General features: G+C 51.1%; 1 protein-coding gene across 3 annotated transcripts in view; it reads right to left on the bottom strand.

Annotated features, from left to right (window-relative positions):
* The window catches only part of ZNF687 (zinc finger protein 687), a 48,795-nt gene that overhangs the window by 8,179 nt on the left and 19,115 nt on the right, over positions 1–21,501 (bottom strand). For all 3 annotated transcript variants that reach the window (XM_074938848.1, XM_074938849.1, XM_074938851.1), the window contains 3 exons: positions 11,291–13,554; positions 3,005–3,183; positions 799–975 (listed from right to left, as the gene is read on the bottom strand). In XM_074938848.1, the coding sequence (XP_074794949.1) occupies positions 799–975; positions 3,005–3,183; positions 11,291–13,534 (2,600 nt within the window). In that variant the 5' untranslated portion in view covers positions 13,535–13,554. The remainder of the gene's footprint in view (positions 1–798; positions 976–3,004; positions 3,184–11,290; positions 13,555–21,501) is intronic.

Below are 21,501 nucleotides of genomic sequence, written 5' to 3' on the forward strand. Positions count from 1 at the left end.
GGAATCATGTTTTGCTAAGGGGGGGAATGGGAACAGGGACACAGGTAAGGCTCTGTGGTGTCAGAGCTGGGAAGGGGGGACACTAAGGAAGGAAACTGGAATCATGCTTGCTAAAAGTTCACCCCAATAAACATTGAATTGTTTGCACCTTTGGACTTCGGGTATTGTTGCTCTCTGTTCATGTGAGAAGGACCAGGGAAGTAAGTGGGTGAAGGAATAAGCCCCCTAACACAGTGCTTCAGTGTAGACCCTCCCTACAGCGACGGGAGGATTCGTAGTTAATCTGCATCCCGGAGAGGTGGTAGCTAGGTGGACGGAAGAATTCTTCCATCGCTCTCGCACTGTCTACACTGGGGTCAGGTCAGCTTAACTACGTAGCTCAGTAATGTGGATTTTTCACACCCCTGAGCACCATAGCTGGGTTGACCTAACTTTTGAGTGTGGACCTGATCTTAGGGGTAGAAACAGAACCCAGGAGTCCTGTGCTGTAAACTCAAGAGCTGCTGCCGCTCTCCAGATCAGGCTGAGCACCGTCTAGTTTTGCAAAACACACCGTGGGCTCTTTAATGACAAGTTGTCAGGGCCTCTGGTTTTCCCTCCCGTCTGGCAGGCGGCGGCCTGAACAGCACAGTGCTCCTAGCGACTGTACTTATTGAGGAACGGTCTTTCCTCCACTCCCTCCCGGAGTACCAGAGAGTTTTCCTCAGAAGTTTCCCCGCTCCAGCTATTGATCGGGTGGGACCCGGGGTCTGCTCCCCAGATCCCAGCTCGCGGTGGTACCCGGCTGAGGTTACTTACTTGGACTGCTGATTGCTGAACCCAGGGTGCTGCGTGTAGATATGAGCGTGGGCGCTGGGGGCCGACTTGAACGCCATGGGGCAGATCGGGCACTTGTGGAAAACCTCGCAGTGCGAGGTCTGGATGTGGGACTTAATGGAATTCACCCCTCCGAACACCACGGCGCAACTGGGGCACCTGGAGGCAAGAACACACGGTAAGGAGGCAGGATTAGGTCTGGGACTCCCCTCCCGCGCCCCTTCCCCCCCGTAACAGTGAGCAAAGACAGCCCACGCTGGGCTGTGCGCTGGCAGAGTTCAAAGCAGGCTTAGTGGAATGTGCCCAGTTGGAATTCCTTTGCCACTTTCTAGAGGCAAGTGCATCTGCTGCTCTTTGGTCCGCCTCTCCCCCCGCCCCGGATTTTAGCCCTTCGGTGGGGGGTCACTGTCTAATGGTTAACAGAGTAAGAGCAGGGAACGGCTACTCAGTACAGTCAGCTAATGCATTCCTATCTGATCACTGTGCTTACAGAGGAACCCGAAGAGATACACAGGGGCGGGATCAAAATCAGCCCTGCTGGGAGTGAGACATGTGGCCCTACAGGCAGAGAAAGACTTTCAAGACAAAAGCAGTCGAACAGATTTCTGCTTGGAAACGATCGGACGAATACAGAGACGTTCCCACAAGCTGCTTGTCTGCAGCCAGCTGCACTTCTCCGCTGCGAGATCTCTGCCCCAGAGAGCCTGCGTTACTGCCCAGGAACGGGCTGACTCACTAGAGCGTTTTGGATCCTTCCTGCAGGGTACAGGAAACTGTTCAAAGAGGGAGAGAGCAGGAAACAGCACCAGTTCTGAGTTCTGCTGAAGATAATTGATGTGCATGGAATAAAAATACCACCTATTTCTCAGACAGTGCTTTCCTCAAACCGCTTCACAATCTGTAACGTATTTTTAAGAACGGCGCGACTGGGTCAGACCAAGGGTCCATCTAGCCCAGCATCCCGTTTCCAACAGTGGCCAGGGCCAGGTGCTTCAAAGTCAATGAACAGTACAGGGCAATTATCAAGTGATCCATCCCCTGTCGTCCAGTCCCAGCTTCTGGCAGTTGAAGGTTTAGGAACACCCAGGGCAGGGGGTTGCATCCCTGACCACCTTGGCTAACAGCTGTTGATGGACCTATCCTCCAGGAACTTATCTAGTTCTTTTTTGAACCCAGTCAGATTTTTGCCTTCACAACATCCCCCTGCAATGCGTTCCACAGGTTAACTATGCATTGTGTGAAGAAGTTCTTCCTTATGTTTGTTTTAAACTTGCCGTCTACCCTCGGAACACCCCTGTGAGGCAAGGCAGGGCAGAGCTATTCACCATATTGTACAGATGGGCCACAGAGGCTGACTTGGCCAAGGTCACACAAGGGGTTTTGTGGCAGAACAGGGAACTGAACAGGTCTCGAGTCCTAACCGCTGGAGCATCCTTCTCCTAGCTGCTGGCAATCCTGGATCCAGAAGGCCTCTTTATTAACAGGCCAGGTGCACCACGGGATGAGTCAGGTTCCTGCCAACAGTCGGCCTGCCGTGGTGTCTCAGCCCTGACCCAGAAGGGCCAGGCTCCACCACCATTCACTCCTTGGCCTCTGTTGAGATTGATAATCCCAGGGGCCAGTTTGTGCCAGTTATGACGGTGGGACATGCTGTGGACATCTGCCCAGAAAGAACTGGGATGAGCCTCACCCCATCCCTCCAAACCCCCTAATTTCACATGGCCACCAGCCATCACATGGCTCAGTTACAGCCAACCAGGGATGGATTTGAACTGCTCACCTAGGAGCTCTTGCCCCTTCTTACAGCAACAGGAAAATTCTTCATCAGCAGTTGAACGGATGGATGACAGCCCGAAGAAGGAAGCAAAGCTGATAGTTCATCCTCCACTTTGCACCAGTGACCGAGCCAAGCAGAAAGAATCTGCATGGAAACCTTTCCCTGCGGCATCTGCCACCCAAAGCCTGTGTCATCGGGCTAGCCCCATGCTTCTCAACTTAACCTGACTGGGACCCCTCCAGGCTACTCCTACCTAGCTGGGACCGAGTCAGGACCCATCCCCAGCCCTGCGGGAAGGCCAGGGTGATCACAAGCCCCTGATACCGGTTTATGCTGCCAAAGTTGAGACCCGCGTAGCTCCTGGTGTCGCGTAATGAGAACCTGAAAGCATGGCAAGCTGCAGCGTCGTACCTGTACCCCACCCTCCTGGAGAAATGCAGGCAGGCCTCCTTCAGGTGGGCCTCGAAGTTCGCCAAGAGGAAGTTCCCGCCGCACTCGGGGCACACGTGAGGGGGTCGGTTTTTGTGCATCCGTTGATGAGCGTTAAAGCTGCAGGGATTGGGCATCATCATGGGACAGGTCGTGCACACCTGGGGGGCGGGGGAGAAAAGCAAGCACAGGTCACGTGAGCGTCCATCGCGTGGCACCTCCTGCTGCCACCGACTTCACTAGGTTGTACAAGAGCAACACACTGGCCACGTGTCCCCTTCCCTCCCGGCTCTATTCCTAGCCCCGGGAAAACCTGTGAACATCTAACCAAGCCCAACGTAGGGTATAAAGAAGCAGTGGGTGCGTGGTTGAATTAGGCCTGCACAAGTTTAGATTTTACAAAGAGGGGGCTGTTTTTAAACTGTTTTCCAACCCAGCACAGGCAGGCAAGGGTTAGTATTATGATAGCGCCTAGAGCAGGGGTGGCCAACCTGAGCCTGAGAAGGAGCCAGAATTTACCAATGAACATTGCCGAAGAGCCACAGTAATACATCAGCAGCCCCCCAGCAGCGCCTCCTGCCCACCAGCAGCCCCGCCAATCCGCGCCTCCCCCTCCCTCCCCGCACCTCCCAATCAGCTGTTTCGCAGCATGCTCGGGGGGGGGGGGGAGGAGTGAGGGCAGGGCAGGCTCAGGGGAGGGGGTGGGAAGGGGTGGAGTCGGGGCAGGGCCTGTGGCAGAGCCAGGGGTCGAGCAGTGAGCACCCCCCAGCACATTGGAAAGTTGGAGCCTGTAGCTCAAGTCCCAGAGTCGGTGCCTATACAAGGAGCCGCATGGGGCTCTGGAGCCCAGGTTGGCCACCCCTGGCCTGAGGCCAGCTGAGATCAGGGCCCCATGGCACGAGATGCTGAATAAACTCATACGGTCGGATTGAGAAAAGGCCCTGCTTGTTACTGCCACTAGGTGCCTCAATAGCTCTGTACCCAACCCATGGTAACAGAATCCATGCCCCAAAGAGCATATGAGCTAAACGGAAAAGTCACACGGGGTAGGAGGAGAAACTGAGGCACAGAGACTTGCCCAAGGTCGCTCAACAGAGCCAGGAAAAGAACCCTAGTCTGCAATATACATTAATATGCAACAGTCAGTGTGAACCAGACCAGCCCAAATCCAGCCACCCAGCCAGGTTGCTTGGAGGGCAATGCTTAGCGAGGGCAGGGTATGTCGATTGCATTGGCACTGCAGCACTGGTTCAGTGACTTGTATCCCGTGGGCGGCTGCTGCTTGTATTGACTTGCTTTCCAACGGCTGCTAGGAGAACACAAAGTGTGGAATAAAAGTGCCTTTTTCTGCTTCTCAAAAGCGTAGATAAAAAACAAACAGATGGAAGAGCCCCGTTCAATGTAAGCCAGAGCGGTCTGTTAGGAATTTCGCTCTGCAGTGCATCTTCGATCCAAACTGGTTCCAGAACCCACCCCCTCTTCTGCCATTGTATGAGACTAAATTAGAGGGGAGAGAGACATTAAGGAGGTACAGCCAAGGGAGGGGAAGGGGACATTTACAGCTCAGATTGAGAGAGAGATTCAAGGAGGCAGTGAGATACCAAAAGCCTGTCCTGAATGGCAGGAGCTGAGGAGGAGCGGACTTGGGAAGCTGTAGCAGACGGCCAGAGAAGCTGAAGGTGATAGTGAGACACCCCCACACCAGGTCTGTGTGAATCCATAAAAACAGAGGGCAGTTTGGAACTGAATCCTAGAACGAACCAGCAGGCTCAGCGGTAGAGCTGCAGGTCTTTGTACGTGCAAGAGCTGTGGTCGGTCAGCATGTGCCGGGACTCCAGAAGGCCACGCTTCGGGGAGCTGTGGTACTTAAGAGGGAAGCAGAAGCCTGGATAAGGATTTCAGGAGGCGAAGGGGGCCACAGGAAGGGTGATGCTGGGGAAGGAGCTGTGGGAGGAGAAGCCAAGGTCGACAGCTGGAGCCAGTGGATGGAAGGAGAAAGGAGGAGTGCGTGCAGGAGTCTGGGAAGGACAGAAACGCTCGAATTAACCCTTTCAACACGGATGGCTCCCCATGAATTTGTAATGCGCTTTGGACGCATCTGGAATTTAAAGGTTGCTGCATAAATCCACAGCCTAGAGCCAGCTACCATATACCTCCTTTCTGGGCCCCTGCCATTGCTTCCCCCAGATACCTCGCCCTGTAATTACTCAGGCTTGGGTCCAATGTGCTAGGAGGAGTACAATTTAGCAGCGAGAAAATAGCAGGGAGCAATGGACTGGACAATAGAAAGCAGCAAAGACTAGTTCAAAACAGCCTAGGAGTTACAGGCTTGGAGCGGTTTGTTGTACGCTGACTGGCGAGCCTCTCTCTCAACAATGGAGAAAAGGGATTGCAACACCCTTGTAGCTAGGGCAGACAATCAGAACTCAAGGGGCCCCAGATTGGCACTCCATTGCTGAGTCCAGGCTTGCACGCTTGGGAGAGCATTTTGCAGGACACGCCAGTCCTGACTTTTCCTAAAAGAGATGGGGAAAAGGCACGTGTGTCTGAAGTGCACCCTTATTTAGATTTGGCAACCAAAGCTGCAATTAGATCAAGCTTCCAGAGCTGTGTGTGTATTCACTCCAGCTCTGTCCGATCCTAGGAGTTACTGAAGCAGAGAAAACTCTGCTGACAAGTTCAGGCAGCACAACAGATTTAAACAACAAAGGAAAAGCAGACAGGAGGGTTTGGTTAGGGGACAGGCCAGTCATAACCAGATCTAGGCTTTTGAGATCAGACATCAAGGACATAACACAGGCAAAGAAGGACAATACAGTTGCCTTGCAGTTCTAATGGCCTCTTGTTAATTCACTTTGTCAATGCAGAGTTAAGGTTGCCTGTCTCACCATATCTTGTGCCCTTCCAGAACATGTGAATTCAGCTAAACTTCCGAAAGCCAGGAAATAAAGAGGTAAGGTACATGCCATCTCCGCAACTTCACCTTAAGTCTGCCCCCTGGGGGCTGGCAATTGCCCCGGGAAATCCTTTGGTAAGGGTGACAGTAATAAGGGGACATGAGGAAGTTGTGTAGGTCGTGTCAGTAACAATACATGGCTCTTTCCTGCAGTGACGATTGGCAGACGCGGTCTGTGGAGTTAAGGGGGGGGGGGGGGGTGTAAGTGGAAGTACGGTGCTAATTGGAATCCTGAGGTAAAGTTGAAGAGAGCGTAAGAGGGGGTTACGGCCTTGTACAGTTCAACCATTGTGGCCTTACACCTGTGGAGCAGACTCGGTGCGAGTGCGGGGCAGGCGTAGGTAGCTCCTGCTGAGCACGCGGTTCTAAACACATTTTGCATTAGGCCTGGTCTACACTGAAGCATTATATAGTCACAGCTGTGCCAGCCAGGGCTGAGAGAAAACCCTTGCTCCTGCCCAACGCCACTCTGCTGGCAAACAATCTCCCCCACATATAGACGCAGAAGAGCGCTTCTGTCACTGCAGCGGGGAGGTGGGGTTCCCATGCTGTTGGAAAAACCCTGGCTGACGGGGCTATGCAAACAGTGTCTGTGGCCCAGACATGCCCATAGGTGTTAGAAGCCGCTCCCGTGCTCAAATGCCCTGTTACCCAAGTGTTCTGTACTCTGAAGGCACAGGGCTAGGATGCATGTTGGCCATTGCGCAAAGATGACAGAGTTACGGTTGCCTTGCGCAGCTGGTGTCTCCCTTAATTCTAGTTCCTGCTTTTCAGAAGTTTGAGTTGAGCTGAACTTGAAGTCCTGGAAAGGCACAAGGTACCACCGGGCACCCTTAACTCTGCAGGACCAACGCTTCTTGGCAGTGAATTTTTTTTCGGAACCAGAAAGAGCTGTTCTTTGCAGGAGACGGGGTTAGTGGAGGGAGGCGTGATTATCAGGTGGGCTTGAAGGTAAGGGGCTCCTGTGGCAAAGGACGTGGTGTCATTCTCAAAGGGTTCTTCACCCTCCTGTGCATTTTGTTGTAGTGCAGTGGTGAGTGTGGCCCTGCGGGGAAATGTCTGGAGGGTGCAGTTGCTAACAAGGCAGGGAGAGAAAGCACAGGCCTGGGTTATTTCACAAGGGGTTGAAAGTTTCATTCCATGTGGGTTACATAACTAAGCGTTCGCAAGGAGGCAGGTGTGCATCTCCCCTTCTCAGCCCCTCCCTCCCCAGAGCATATTTTCCCTCTCCTTTGCCCCTTTATCTACCCTTCCACCTTCAGCTTAAAGCAGATCTGGTCGTAGGCTGAGCCCTGGCTGGCTAAGGAGCATGACCGTCCAACCTGTGAAACGCCCAGCGTCCACTCTCCGCAGCTATAGAAGCCAGGGGCACGTTCCATCCCTCCCATGGCTGGTAGCGGCACTCGCCCGTTCACCTTTTCTCAGACAGACACTTTCAAAGGGCACCTCAGCCCAACAGTCCTGGAAGAGGAATCTGCTCGCTGCAGCCCTGACAGACACCCTAAGAATGTGGCCCCACATCTTGGCAGGCACTGATGACAAACTGTGGGGCACGCTCTGGCAGATTGTTTGGGGGCGCGGGGAGGTGGGCGAGCAGTGACACCAGGCAGCCTGTGGCAGGGACCCTACAGAGGGCAGGGAAGGAGCGCCACCTCCACCCCGTCTCAGCTCAGTGGGCCACACAACCTAGAGGCAGTGTTAAAACATTGGGGGCCCTAAGCAAGTAATTTCCCTTCCCCCCCCCCAAAAATAGATAGCCCAAGCCCACCACTGGCCAGGGCTGACAGCCTGAGCTGGCTGAGGCGCAAAGATTACATAAAATCATGGAATCAGTGACCAACTGGAGCCATAACAACAAAAAGTGACTAGGGGGCCCCCTTGGGCTGCTCAGACCCAATCAATTGCTTACTCTGCTTATGCCTAGTGCTGGCACTGCCTTGGTTGTGCAGTAATGGGGGTGGGTGGGGCATGGACAGATTCCGTTAATGGTAAGGGGGCGGGGGTGCAACTGGAGAAGTTTGCACACCACTGCTCTAGGTGACTTTAGCCTTGAAAAGACCTCACTTCCTCCTGGGGCAGACAGACACCAAGTCCTTCCATGGCTAGCCCCTCCTGCTGCTATTTAACATTAGCTTAATCACAGCTCGACCCAAGCTGGCAATTCCACCTCCGGCTGCAGTATCCACCACCCACCCCTCCCCAAGAGCCACCACCTCTCCTACAAAGGCTACTCCTCACTAACACCCCTTGTGTCTCAAGGAGCTTTCCAGACCCTTTGGGAATCTCTACATCAGACACCCACAGCCTTTGTAACCTAGCAAGGCCCCGAAAGGCCAGCCTTCCCCATGGTCTGCATGCTATCCGTAACTCCAGCTGTGTGAGAGTGCTGCGTCGGCAATTCAGGGCATACCCTGTTCTCCAGGTACACGATCACTTCCCCGCAGAACACTCTGCACGAGTCACATTAAGACACCGGGCTGGAAATTGTATCAGCTGAGAAAGCGGTGCCACCCAAGCCAAACCTAGCACCGGGGCCCAGCATTCGTTCTCAAAGGCCTGCTGAGGGCAGGACTCTACCTCATGGTCTAGGAGTTGAGCCACCAGAGCACATCCCCCCGTGCCCGTCCAGGTCCCTCTGGAGAGGAATCAGCATGGGTCTACCCTGGTTTGCAGAATTCCCTGCAGTACACTTTGCATGATCCAGGCATGGGCATCATACACAGCATTGCAATATTCAGAGCAGCAGTACATTCAAGACATTAACAGGGCCTTCTAACTTTGCTGGGATACTAGATGCTACTTTCCAAACAGTGTAAAAGAATCCCTTTCTAACAGGCAGAAATAGCCTACTGCCAGGCTCAAACCCCCGGTCTATGAGGATGGCTGGGGGTCACAGCACATCCCCCTGAGCTACTCTGGGACTCTGAATAAGCAGAGCTGATGGCATACTTACGCACATTTCCACATCCTCCCCCTAATCCCCACGCACACACACATCAGTTTGGATCTGTTCTCTAGGTCCAAACTCTCAGGTCAATAACTTTTTCAATATTGTGTCCCAACAGGGTGACGGGTGCCATGCACGAGGTAGAGTAAATGCCAAGTGACAGACATAGTAAGCGCCCCAGATGTGTGCAAACAAGTGTTACAAGAACTAGCTGGATTTGTCCCATGCTGGTTTTTAAGAAGGCTGTATCTCAGGAACCCCTTACTCAAATAGCCCCAAATTTGGACTGCTATTCCCACTCTGCATCCTCAAGGGGCACAGCAAGTTCCAAGCCAATTGCAGTGAGCAGGAGGATTTTAGAGCCAACCTTTAAACAGAGACCAATGCTCAGCCTTAACTACAGCGTCGTAATACCTGAATTTAAACCATCGTCTGGCTGTCACAGTGCTCGGAAGTAAACAAACAGTGAAGGTGCAACAGCCAATTCCTTTCACAGGAAGGAAGCCAATGAGCCTAACAATTTAAAAGGACAAAGTTAAGGTGGGCAGTATTTGTAGGTCCCCTATGGGACTCTGGATACCAAGGTACGAATAAACTGTATTCAAGCTCATTCTGCCTTTTAAAAATCAAATCTATACTCCGCTTTAATACTGAGACACTGCTGGATGCCATCATGCCGAGCGACCCAGGATGTGTTAGCAGCAAACAGGAAGTGGACGGGATCTCAGGCCTAGCTCTCAAGCAGGGAGCTAATACATCCAGGTTTCTCCACAGATTTAACTTGATGATTAGAATTAATTCCTCTTTGAACTAGAGTTCTTTTTGATTAACCATCCAACCTTGATTTAAAAATTGCCAGTGACGGAAAATCTACCCCACCTGGACCACCACAGAATTAAACCCTAGATCTGGTGCTTCCAAGAGACTCGCCACTTTCCGAGTGATAATACAAAGAAATGTGTTTTTTAAAAGTGCAACAGAGGATTAATTACTTGCTAATAGTTAACATTCCATGAAAGTGACAGAAGCTGGGGAAATTGTCTGGTATCTCTGAAATATACATGAGTTGAAAGGGACCAGGTGTAAGTGGGTTACATAGAACTGAATGTGCAACTTTATGCTCTTCTCTAACCAGACAGATACTGGGAGCATGTAGGACACTAACTCTGAACTCTCTTGGGAACTGCATATCTATGTAGAGTCAGCAGACCCTGAACTGTAGCGACAGAGCAGAGAGACCATCCAGTCAATTTAAGATCATTCCCTTTCAAATAGTTTTTCAAGGTTTCTCCATTTCAGCTATAGGCTTCCCTACGAATTTTCCCCCAGGCTAACTAACAGATCCGGTTGTCTGAGATTACCTTTCCTGCGCCACTCTCAGCAATCTTCCTCACCTTCTGCTCCTTCCAGTCTTCAAACTTTGCACATGCTTACATCCCCTATTTCACTAAGGGCAGCACATTTAGTCTCCCAGGTCAATTCCTTCTCTTTTACAAGAAGGTTTTTCCAACCCAAAACTTGGCTACCAGAACGTGTCAACGAGCCGTATGGGAGTCAGCTCCCTTGGCTCCAATCCTATGGGGCTGGCCAGGCTCAGCTCCATCACGACAGGGGCAAGCCGGGCCAAATTTGAGTGGCACCGTGACTCCATTTACCAGGTTGCAACGCCACTCTCACAAATTTGGCCTGGTCGTCCAGCCAGGGGAGCTAGGCCATACTCGTGCTGCAACCCCGGAGGTTGCGGGAAGCCGAGCCCAGCCAGACGCGCAGTACTAAAATTGCACTACCTGCTGCTAGGGTATGCACGATGTACTTACTACCTTAACGTCTCTCTCACATGTTGTGGGTAAGATATTTTGTAAACCAGATTTTTTTTTTTTGCACTGAAGCTATTTACTGGGTCGCAACAGGCCACCAAGGTTTACAAACGGGTCCTGACCCCCAAAGGTCAAGAGCCGCTGCTCTACAACGGCCTGGTTTCCTGCAACAGAAGCTGCCTCTGTGAATAGAAATTTTGCAAATAGCAGCCGCATGATACAGGAAGTAATCAGGTACGAGGCAGTAGAGAGAGCTGCTAACACAACAGAGTGCATATACCCAGCGCCTTTCATCTCAGGATCTCAAATGCCTCTACCTGTGGGCGAACAGCTTCATTCTGCAGAGGGAGAATCTGAAACAGAAGGGAAAGGACTTGCCTGAGGTCAACACAGTGAATCCGTAGCAAAGTCGGGAGTAGAATCCAGGTCTCCTGCCTGCTATGCTCCCTGTCTCACCATTAGGCCATGCTGCCTCCCTCAGGAAAGAGCTAGCAGCCCTGCAATAAGAGAGGGGGCCTCTGGCAGAAGGTTGGAGCTGTTCTACCTACCGTGCTGGGGGTTGTTCCCGGGGTCACAGCCTGCTGGAAGTGTGCAGCGAGCCCGGCTTTGTCCTTGCATTGCTCCTTGCACTCCAGACAGCGGAAGCAGTTATAGCTAGTTTGCTCTGAGCTGCCGGTCAGGGGCAGGATGGGTTGGTCCTGAGTCCCGTTCGCTGTCCCCATGGCCTCCTGAGACACTCCAGCCACTTTGCCAGCGGCAAGGGAGGTCACTGACACTATGGGGGTGATGTCCGGCTGGCCAATCATTTGATCCAGAGCAATAGGCCTCATGACCAAGTGGGAGCACTGCATCACCAGGCCTTTGTCCTTGTGCTCCCGAGCATGCAGGAGCAAGCTGCACTTATTGAAGAAGACCAGGCGCTTGGTGCAGTGGTTGCAGGTCACTTCGATGCGCATGCTGCGCCGGTCGTAATGCCGAGCCAGGCTCTTCTCCAGGGCGAAGGCGTCCCCGCACTCCAAGCAGCGGTACCCGAAGGGCGGGAGAGCCAGGCTGGAGTCTGCCGGAGGATTCAGGTTGGGTTTGTAGGTTGGTAAGAGGTTTTTACTGTTCAGGATCTTGTTGAAAGCCTCCACCAGGCTGGACTGGCTCCTGGAGATGACCGTGCCGGCAATGGTGGGCGAAGGCTTCTGCGGCTGCACCATCACCACTGTGGTGCCGTTGACCTTCTGGTTGGCCGTGGTGGTGACGGTGGTGGTCTGGGTCACCGTGCTGACATTCGTCCTGGTGTCGGCTTTGGGGAGGGTCTGCGGCACCAGGTTGATGATGTTCTTTGTCACAGCCTTGCCCGGCAGCACCACGGATTTCTGCTGGGCCACGCTGGCAGCAATCAGCATGGCACTGCTGGCGTTCTGGATGGTGGTGACTGGCAGGACAGTCCCTTTGATTTTGGTGCCATTGCCGAGTTGGACACTGACAATTTTGGGCCCTTCTATGACTTTCAGGGGGCTGGAGAGCTCCATTTTCTTTTTGGGCACCTCCAGCATGCTCTCCTCTTTCACCACTGCAGCCGGGAGCACAGCGCCCTCGGTGGCGGTCTCCTGAGAACCTGGCTCCGAAGGCAGCTTGGCAGCTCCTGGCTCCGAATCGGAGGAGACTCTGGTCACCGTCCGGGTGATGCTGCCGGAAGACGTCTTGATGGTTTTAATCCGCACCTTGAGGGGCCGCGAGGAACTGGAAGAGGGGGAGTCGTTGCTGCCATCATCATCGTCGTCCTCTTCCTCCTCACCGCTCGACATACTCCGCGGGGGTTTCTCTAAAGCCTCCTGCTCTTCCTTGAGGGGGCTGCTCCCCAGCAGCTTGGGGGAGCCAAGGGGCCCGGGGCTTCCCTCCGCCAGCGGGGAAGGTTTGAAGAACGGCTCCTGAGGGCTGGTGGGCGAGTCTTTCACTTCGGGGAGGTTGCTGGTGCTGCTGTCAAGGTTTGGATCTGAGCTGGGCCAGGATGTCACAGGGGAATCATCCGTGGAATAGCGGACAGTGACCGATTTCAGGTGCCCCAAGGGGCTGTCACGCAGGGCTGCAGCCAAACCCTTGGGGCTGGCCCCATGGTCCAGCTCCTCTGAGTCGGATTCCTCTTTCTTGATCAGGGGAATGGTGGCAGGGGAGCCATTCATGGCCCCTGCTTGGCTGGTTTCAAAGGGCTGCGGGAAAGCCGGTGGGAGGCTCTCTGTGCTCTCTCCAGCTGGCTCTTTGCAGTCTGGCGACAGGGCAGGAGATGGGGTGGGGGATGGGGAGAGAGAGGGCACAGAGAGGGCTTTCTCTTTCTGTTTGCCCTCCCGAGGCCCGTCGATCAGATCCGCAGAGTTCTCCTCATGGGGATCGGGGCTGAAGTGGGAAAAGATGTCCAGGGGTTTTGCCCCTTTTTCCTTTGATGCCCAGCACTCTCCATTGGACGATGCCACCACTTCCCCCGGCCTGGAGGTGGGGGACCTGGGCAACTCGGGGGCACCAAAGCCATTCTGCAGCAGGCGGGGCCCGAGGCCGTGCCCATCTTTGCCGCGGCCATCCAAGGGGTCGAGCTGCTCGGGGCAGACCGTGTTCTTCACTATCACGCTGACGGCGGTGATGTCTGTGTGCGGGAGGACATGTTCAGGGGCCACGGGCTCCCCGGGGACCTGCTTGATGTGAGCCTCAGCCTCCTCATGGCCAGAATGGATGGCCTCATTGGTGTCGATGTCCGGAATATCGAAAGCCGCCAAGAGGTCATCGAAATCCGGGGTCTTCATGTCACCCATGGTGAAGAATCCGGAAGAGTCTAAGAAAAGGAAGACAGAGGATTTAATATCACAGTGCAGGAAACTTTCCTGGACTGACACGGACCCTGCTGGCATCACAGAGCAGCAGGCCATGCACAGGACCAGAAGCTCGGACATTGTAACCCCAGCTGTCTATCTGTGTCTCAGGTTCTGATCCCCGTCACCACATGGGCCTCAGTGTATTTATCCTCACAACCCCTGGGCGGCAGGGCTGTTATCCCCATTGTACAGAGGGGGATCTGAGGCACAGAGACACTTAAGGCATGTCTCCACTGCAGCCCCAGGGCGCGATTGCAGCTCACAGACAGATACACGCTAGCCTTAACCTAGCTAGCTTGGGTCGTGCAGCAGTGAAGCTGCGCTGCGAGTAATTACCCAGGTGGGCTTGTACAGCCTTCGCCAGAGCCCACGCCGCCCAGGCTTCGCTACTCCGGGACCCGCGCTAGCTTCAATCTAACCAGCTCGGGTCCGTCTACACGAGCTGCAGTCACACCCTAGGACTGCCGTAGGGGCATAACCTTTTTGACTCACCCAAGGTCATACAGGAGGCCTGTGGCAGGACGGGAAATTGAACCTGGTTCTCCCAAGTCCCAGACCAGTGCTCTAACCACTAGACCATCCTTGCTGTCTAGTCCCAGCTCTGATCCCCTTGGGCATACATCACTTTACCCCTCTCCGCTGCATCTTCTTCTGTAAAATGGGAATAAGCACAGCCCTCCCTCCCATGGGAGTCATGAGTGTTTGTTCGCTGTGTGAACAGGATTCACAGAGCTCAAGAAGCACACAGAGGCACCAACGATACGTCTCCAAAAACCCCGTTAGCAAACCCTGATATCCCACTCTTCACAACTCTAGTGTCACGTCTGGCACTTGGATCCTACTAAGATGTGCCTGTCGGAATGCCCAAAGGATCTAAAAAAAATTCTTTACTGCCTCTTGGAACACAACCAAAGTTCTCTGTGGACAGCCAGGGAAAACTTAGTCAAAACCCCAATTTTTCTATCGAAAAAAAAAAAGTTTTGATGTAAAATTTTCAACCAGCCCAAAAGATCAGAATAAAACAAATCCTCCCATCTCCATCATAAAGGAGCCGAACTGCTTCTGTGGGTGGAGCTCCACTGATGTGAACGGCACTGCACTGCTTACACCAGATCTGAATGCGACTTAGGATTCTGAAACCTGCAGAAAGACTGAGAATAGAAAAGGATCCAATTTACGCCCCAAAGAGTGGATTATCTGAAACAGACATAGGCCAACTTCTAGCAGTAACCTTCAGATAGCCCACTGGAATATTGTGCTATAAAACCACATCTAACCCCTTTGCTCCGTAAGGCGCTACAGAAATATACATGATGAAGTTTACTAGAAGAATTTCCCCTTTGATGTCATAGACTTGTATGAATAAGTGGCAAAATATCTGGCAAACCCCAAAACACTCAAGAAACCAAATTCTAAGACGCTGTATGAAAGATCTTCCATGATTTGGCCACATATTTCCCTACCTCCTTAATGATTGTTTACAACCTTGTAAGAGTGGCTGGGTTTTTCACCCCTCATCTTAACTGTGACACTTCCAGGAGTTGGTACTTTAGCTAGCAGGCTTCTTTAGCTACACGGAAGTGTCAGGTCAACCCAGCTACTTCACTCAGGGGTGACACAAATCCACACACCTGACCAATGTAGTTAAGCTGACCTAAATCCCCCTGTAGCAGCACTAGGTCAATGGAAGACCACTGACCTAGCTACTGCCTCTCAGAGAGGTGGACTGCCTATGCCGATTGGAGCATCCCATCAACATAGATAATTTCTACGCTGCAGCGCTATGGACAAGCCCTATGACTATCTGTCAGCAGCATGTTGTTCCGAGTCCCCACAAACACATACGTGAGCAAAACCATTCTGTCTCGCTAGGTTTATTTGGGGAAGGACAGGACAAGTTTCTCAGAAGAGCCCTTGTTGGTCTGAATACTGATGTTCTGTTTTAAAATTGGCGCGTACACATGCATGTGGTCTACACGACCAGTGGGAAGCAACAGCTACTCTGTGGCAGAGGGGATCAACGAGGGAGTGGTCTCTCAAAGCACACCAAGGAAAAGTGTCCTAAATAAGAAATGACAGCATGTTTTCACAGACAGCAAAGTCGCATCATACAAAGAACGCAGCTACAGCGCACGCACACCCTAGCCTGGTCTGGTCCTGTTATTGCGGCTCTGCACAAAACAGATTGTGGAACGATACTAACCTAGATTAAGGCTGCATCCATTCCAAACTTTTGTAGAACAGTGGTTCTCAACCAGGGGTATGTGGACTCCGGGGTTACTCAGAGGTCTTCCAGGAGGGGACATTTACTCATCTCGCTATTTGCCTAGTTTTACAACAGGCTACCTAAAAAGCACTAGCGAAGTCAGTACAAACTACGATTTCATAGACAATGACTTGTTCATACTGCTCTATATACGATACACTGACAGGTAAGTATAATATTTATATTCCAGTTGATTTATTTTACACTTTGATGGTAAAAATGAGAAAGTCAGCAATGTTTCAGTAATAGTGGGGCTGTGACACTTTTGTATTTTTATTTCTGATTTTGTAAGCAAGTCGTTTTTACGTGAGGTGAAACTTGGGGGGTACGTGAGACAAATCAGACTCCTGAAAGGGGTACTGTCATCTGCAAAGGTTGAGAGCCACTGATGTAAAAAGCCATTACAAACACTCCTGTGTGATGGCACCAAACCAAAGGCTAGAGCCAAAGCATGGTCTTTATGGTGAAGGCACGTGGCTAAGTGTAGCAGGTCACCGTCTACACTAGCATAATGCATTTCCATGGTCCACTACGGGGGAAGCTACATTGATCTGCAGTGTTCTAAGAACATGGGAGTGGCTGGGTAATTACACAAATTGAATCTATTTCCCCATGTTAAGTGTCCTCACACCTTCTTGTCAACTGTCTGAAATGGGCCATCTTGATCACTACAGAAGTTTTTTTTCCTCCTGATGATAATAGCTCATCTTAATTAATTAGCTTCTTAGAGTTTGTATGGCGACTTCCACCTTTTCATGTTCTCTGTATGTATATATCTATCTTCTTACTGTATGTTCCAGTCTATGCATCTGATGAAGTGGGCTGTAGCCCACGAAAGCTTATGCTCTGATAAATGTGTTAGTCTCTAAGGTGCCACAAGTCCTCCTGTTCTTTTTGCGGATACAGACTAACCCAGCTGCTACTCTGAAACCTGTGACTAAGAATGACGTAGACACCATGGAAGTGAACGTTTTAACATGGTTCAGGTGGCCAGTACATATGGGGCCAAACCAGGCTAAGAAACCTAGTTCTGAGTCTCAGCTAGACCTGTTTTTATATATGGTTTGGTCTCATTCATGTCAGCCAGACCTCATTAGAAACTTGTTACACTATGACTGAGCTTAAGCAGAGTTTTAAAAACCACTAAGAAAGCCACTGTAGACAGCTTAGTAAGTAGGTTTAGTCTAGTTATATTTTTAACCCTCACAATTGGTCATTCCAAGGGGGATCTCTGTTCAGCTGATCGACCACCACCAGAGACATCACCACACTGCACCAAGGACATCTATCGTACCATGCAGGTGAGCTTCTCAGTGGTACTCTTCCAATGCCCAGCCAAATAGCTCTGCCCTGCAAAACAGACACAGTGTGTCTACACTGCAATTAGACACCCCTGGAGGGTCTGTGCCAGCCCACACGGGCTCAGGCTAAGGGGTGGCGATGTAGGTGTAGACTCTGGGACCCTCCTACCTCACATGGTCCCAGAGCCCGAGCCCAAATGGCTACAGTTAAGCAGCTCCTTAGCCCGAGCCCGCTGGCACTGGTCAGCCATGTGTTTATAATTGCAGTGCAGATATAGGCTAGAAGGAGGCTAATGTGGCAAACAGAGTTTGTTCAGAGTCCTCATCACACTTGAAGGGGAAGAGAGTACGAAAAGATGACTCTGCAGGGCCGGGTACGGGACTGTTGTCTACAAGATTGGGAAGGGTTTTGATAGGAGGAAAGGAAATGGCTGGGAGGGCACAAAGGGATAAGTAATACAGAGAATGGGTTGAAATTACAAAAGGGAAAATTTAAGCAACACTGAGACCTATTAAGGCTCTGGCTTCATCTCCCAAGGGAAGAGGAGCCCTGTCTCCTGAGACATTGAAAAGCAGATTTGATAGAAGATACTGGAGGGAACAATCCTGTGCTGGACACCTGAGTAGGAACAGAGGGGATTTTATTCGCAATAGAAGAGACCTCCTCTATGATTAAACCCCGTCCTACACAAACAAGTTTCAAGAGACCACATGATGTTCTTCCAGTCTTGACTGGTGACAATGCAGAGATGTCATAAGTGATGTGGGAGGAGAGGCTCCATTAGACCTCTCGGCAGAAGGGCTATGATGAAAAGAAGTGGGATTTCAAAAAGCCGGGACAGAGGACCTCTGTATGTTATGCTCAGCTCCAGCATTTGCCATCTGTTTTCCCAGCACACTCGCCCGCTTAGCCTCACACACGATTCTGCAGGGAAGTTTGTTTTTCAAATAATGATTTTTCCTCACCCCGGTTTGGCAGGTACGACTATTTACAGTCAAGAGAGGAGACAAGCAGGTTGCTGCACACAAAGACGCCCCGGAAAAAAAAACAGTTTGCCTACACCAACAAAGCAAGGATTTGTTTAGGGAAATTCGTCCCCCTGGAACAGATTCAACTTGCTCCCTGGATTTCTAGTTTACCTGTGTCCACTCTCTCCAATACTAACATGGAGGTTATAGACAGCGCAAAGGATTCTCCCCTCTATGCACAGCTTCCCTCTCACTAGGAACAGATTCGTCCGCCTGTGGGCATGGAGAAGAGACAACCAGGAGGGATTTTATGAATGCCAACTTTAACATTGGGGAAGCAGCTCAACCTCAAACAATTTGAAAAGCAGCATTGGACACTGCTTCAGTAACCAAAATGACCTCACGTTTGAGCAGCATAACTCGTCTTTGTCCAGATCGTCAAAGTGCTCAATGGCCCGGGCCCAGCAAATTTAAGACAACGTCTACACTGCGGCTGGGAGCATGCTTCCCAGCCTGGGTAGACAGACAGGTGGCAGGTCTGCTTGAGCTAGTGTCGCCAGAATCGCATGGGCGGCAGTTTGGACTAGCTGTCTGAGTGCAAACACACCCAGGGTACGTACTCAGGCAGCTAACCTGAGCCACTGCCAGTGTTACGCCAGCTACGTGGCTATTGTCAGGGTGCCATCAGCGCAAACAGAGCTACCGACAGCGGGAAGCACGTTCCCAGCTACGTAACCTAAGAGAGCCTCAAGTTCCAGGATGGGGAGCACAGTGGGCAGCTCTGTTCCTCAGGCCCAGAGGAACTTTCCACCCCCAGGGTGCAGCTTGGCTGGTGTCAGACAGAGCTTCTTTTGGCTGTGGAACGATCTCCGGTGGGAACAATCCCAGACCTCCTCACCTCCTGCTACAAGTGCCAGGTGCACTCCTTCAACCCGCCTTTCCTGACATAAACACAATGCAGCATCTAACGTTTGAAAACAAAACCCTATCAAAACAAAACACTCCACATAAAATTCCCCCTCGGGAGGAGAGAGGGAACGAGCCACCCGTGACAGCTGATGGGCACAATCACAATCCACAACTGGAAGGTGCTCCAACACTACGGTGACGAAGGCAGGATAAGAGCCCCGACAGAACAGAATCTTTCAGTGGCAGCCTCCTTAGAGATGCCCAAGACCTGGAGGAACCAGAGACTGAAACGAGCTTGGGAGCGAGCACTGCCCATGAAACACCAGTTCTGGTATACTGGACACACCAATCTCGAGGGCTGTCACTTCTCACCTGCAGTGAATTCTCAATCAAATAGGCATATTTTAAAGAATGCTTTTGAAACACTGAACGTAGGTTTTTATGCTGTTGAGACAAGCCCCATCACTATGCGGCCTGGTGTCACATGCAACCTGCACACTGCTTTTTATTTATGCATCAGACAAATTATTCAACATCTGTCCTAACATCCGGCGTTGCAGTTTACTCCCACTTATTCTACTATAAACAATTTGCATTTATGTCTTCGTACAAGCAGAGGCCCGTGATCTCCACTGGGGGAAAAAAACCCAGACATTTCATTTCTCAAATATAGGTTACGTCAAATTCTGCCCCTTGTCGTCCTGGTGTTTCCATAGATTAGTTATTTTCTCCTGTGCCTCTTCGGATTAAGTTTCTTGACTTTTTTTTTTTTTTTTTTTAAATACACCCTGCCCACCACTGTAGGAGACCAGACCCCATTTTAACCTCCTTCTGTTGTCTTTGAAAACCTCACCATTTTAAAAACAGAAAGTAAGAGGCATTTACAAACCGTTCAGAGCTTCCATGCTCCCAGAGACACTCTTCAACTGATCACTCCCTGAAGAAATTGCTTTTTAGGGAGGATCGTTGACTCTGCACAGGGCTGATTACATGAGCGTTTCCTCGTGGTTTCGTGTCAATGGCAAATTCTCCACCCCCACAGGGGGGTTGTGTGTGTTCTTAGAAGTCACTGTTCCACAGAGATCCCATCTGCGCCACAGAAACCGTGCCTGGGTCTTTACTCGGAAAACCGGCGGGGTTCTTAACTCGAGCTCACACACACATGGTAAAATCCCAGTGAAGACAAGGCAGTTTGTAGTTTCCACATGAGTTAGCAGGGCACGGCAAACTCAGACTGTCATGGGACAGCTACTGTGACCTGCTAACTCATGTGGACGCTACAAACTGCCTTGTCTTCACTAGGACTGCAGCAGAGTTAGTTAAACATGAGACTAAAAAATACACTTTTAAAAAGGTCGATCATTTTGGGGGCACTCCACCGCCATAGTTTGGTTACTGATGGTACTGAAAGGCATTCCACCCAGGCTAGAGTGTGACTCAGGAACCAGTTCTTACTGTACTATTTAATCTGCAGATATCTAAGCACTCTAAGGAGAGGGGGGGGGGGGGGGGGAAGAGAGAGAAATCAATTATTTTTTGTCAAGGTATAGTCAAGGTCCAGACTTCAGAGAAAATCATACAAAAATTATAACAATGATGATAATAAGCTTAGAATGATGACAAAAAGATTTTGCAGTCCATTCAAAAGTGTCTGGCAGTCCGGATTTCGCCAGCAGTCCGCCTATCGACTACTCCGGAATAGAGTCACTCTCATTTGACAGATTGGAAAACAGACAGAGTGGGGAAGTTGTAGAGTGACCTAGAGGCAGAACCAGGATTAGAACCCAGATGTAGCCACCCCAACCCTGCTCAACCACAATCCCCGTTTTAAAATTAACTAGAGATCAACGTAAGATTTCAAATCTAAAAGCTCACGGTTCTGTTCTCAAACTACCACCCATCCACCAAAGAGCACAGGATACAGAAACACCATAGACCAGTTTGTTCTGGCTATGTCTGGGACAAGATGATGTGTTTTTAAACGGAGATGAGCTCAGTGTAAAGATGCACCTCTTTTTCCAGTGAATACAGAGCCTCTGTCCCCAGTGCCTGTGCTTGGTTTGGATAGTCTGGAACTCAAAAGCAACACAGCCGTTAGGGTCTCGCAAAATGAGGAACTCTTAACAATGAGCCATGCTGATAATCTAAGGGAACATTTGTGCTTTCAATTTCAAGCCAAAAGGATATGGTTTCTGGTTGGTCCCCACGCACATTAACCGTGAACCCTTCATGTCCATTTCTGGCTGGATACGCAGTATGCACAGTATTGCCATTACAGGGGCGTTTGCATGGCAACTCAACCATGTAACTACTGTTCAATCCTACCGGGGGCATTAAACGGGATACCGGATTATTTAACTGCAATAATCAGTCCAACATGCTTATTAAAGGCAGACCAGACTCTCGGTGGGGTAGAATAGTCACTGGCTGAAATGCACAGGCCGCGTTGCAAGTGGCCTCCT

Source organism: Natator depressus, chromosome 24, assembly GCF_965152275.1.
Source record: "Natator depressus isolate rNatDep1 chromosome 24, rNatDep2.hap1, whole genome shotgun sequence".
Lineage (NCBI taxonomy): Eukaryota > Metazoa > Chordata > Testudines > Cheloniidae > Natator > Natator depressus.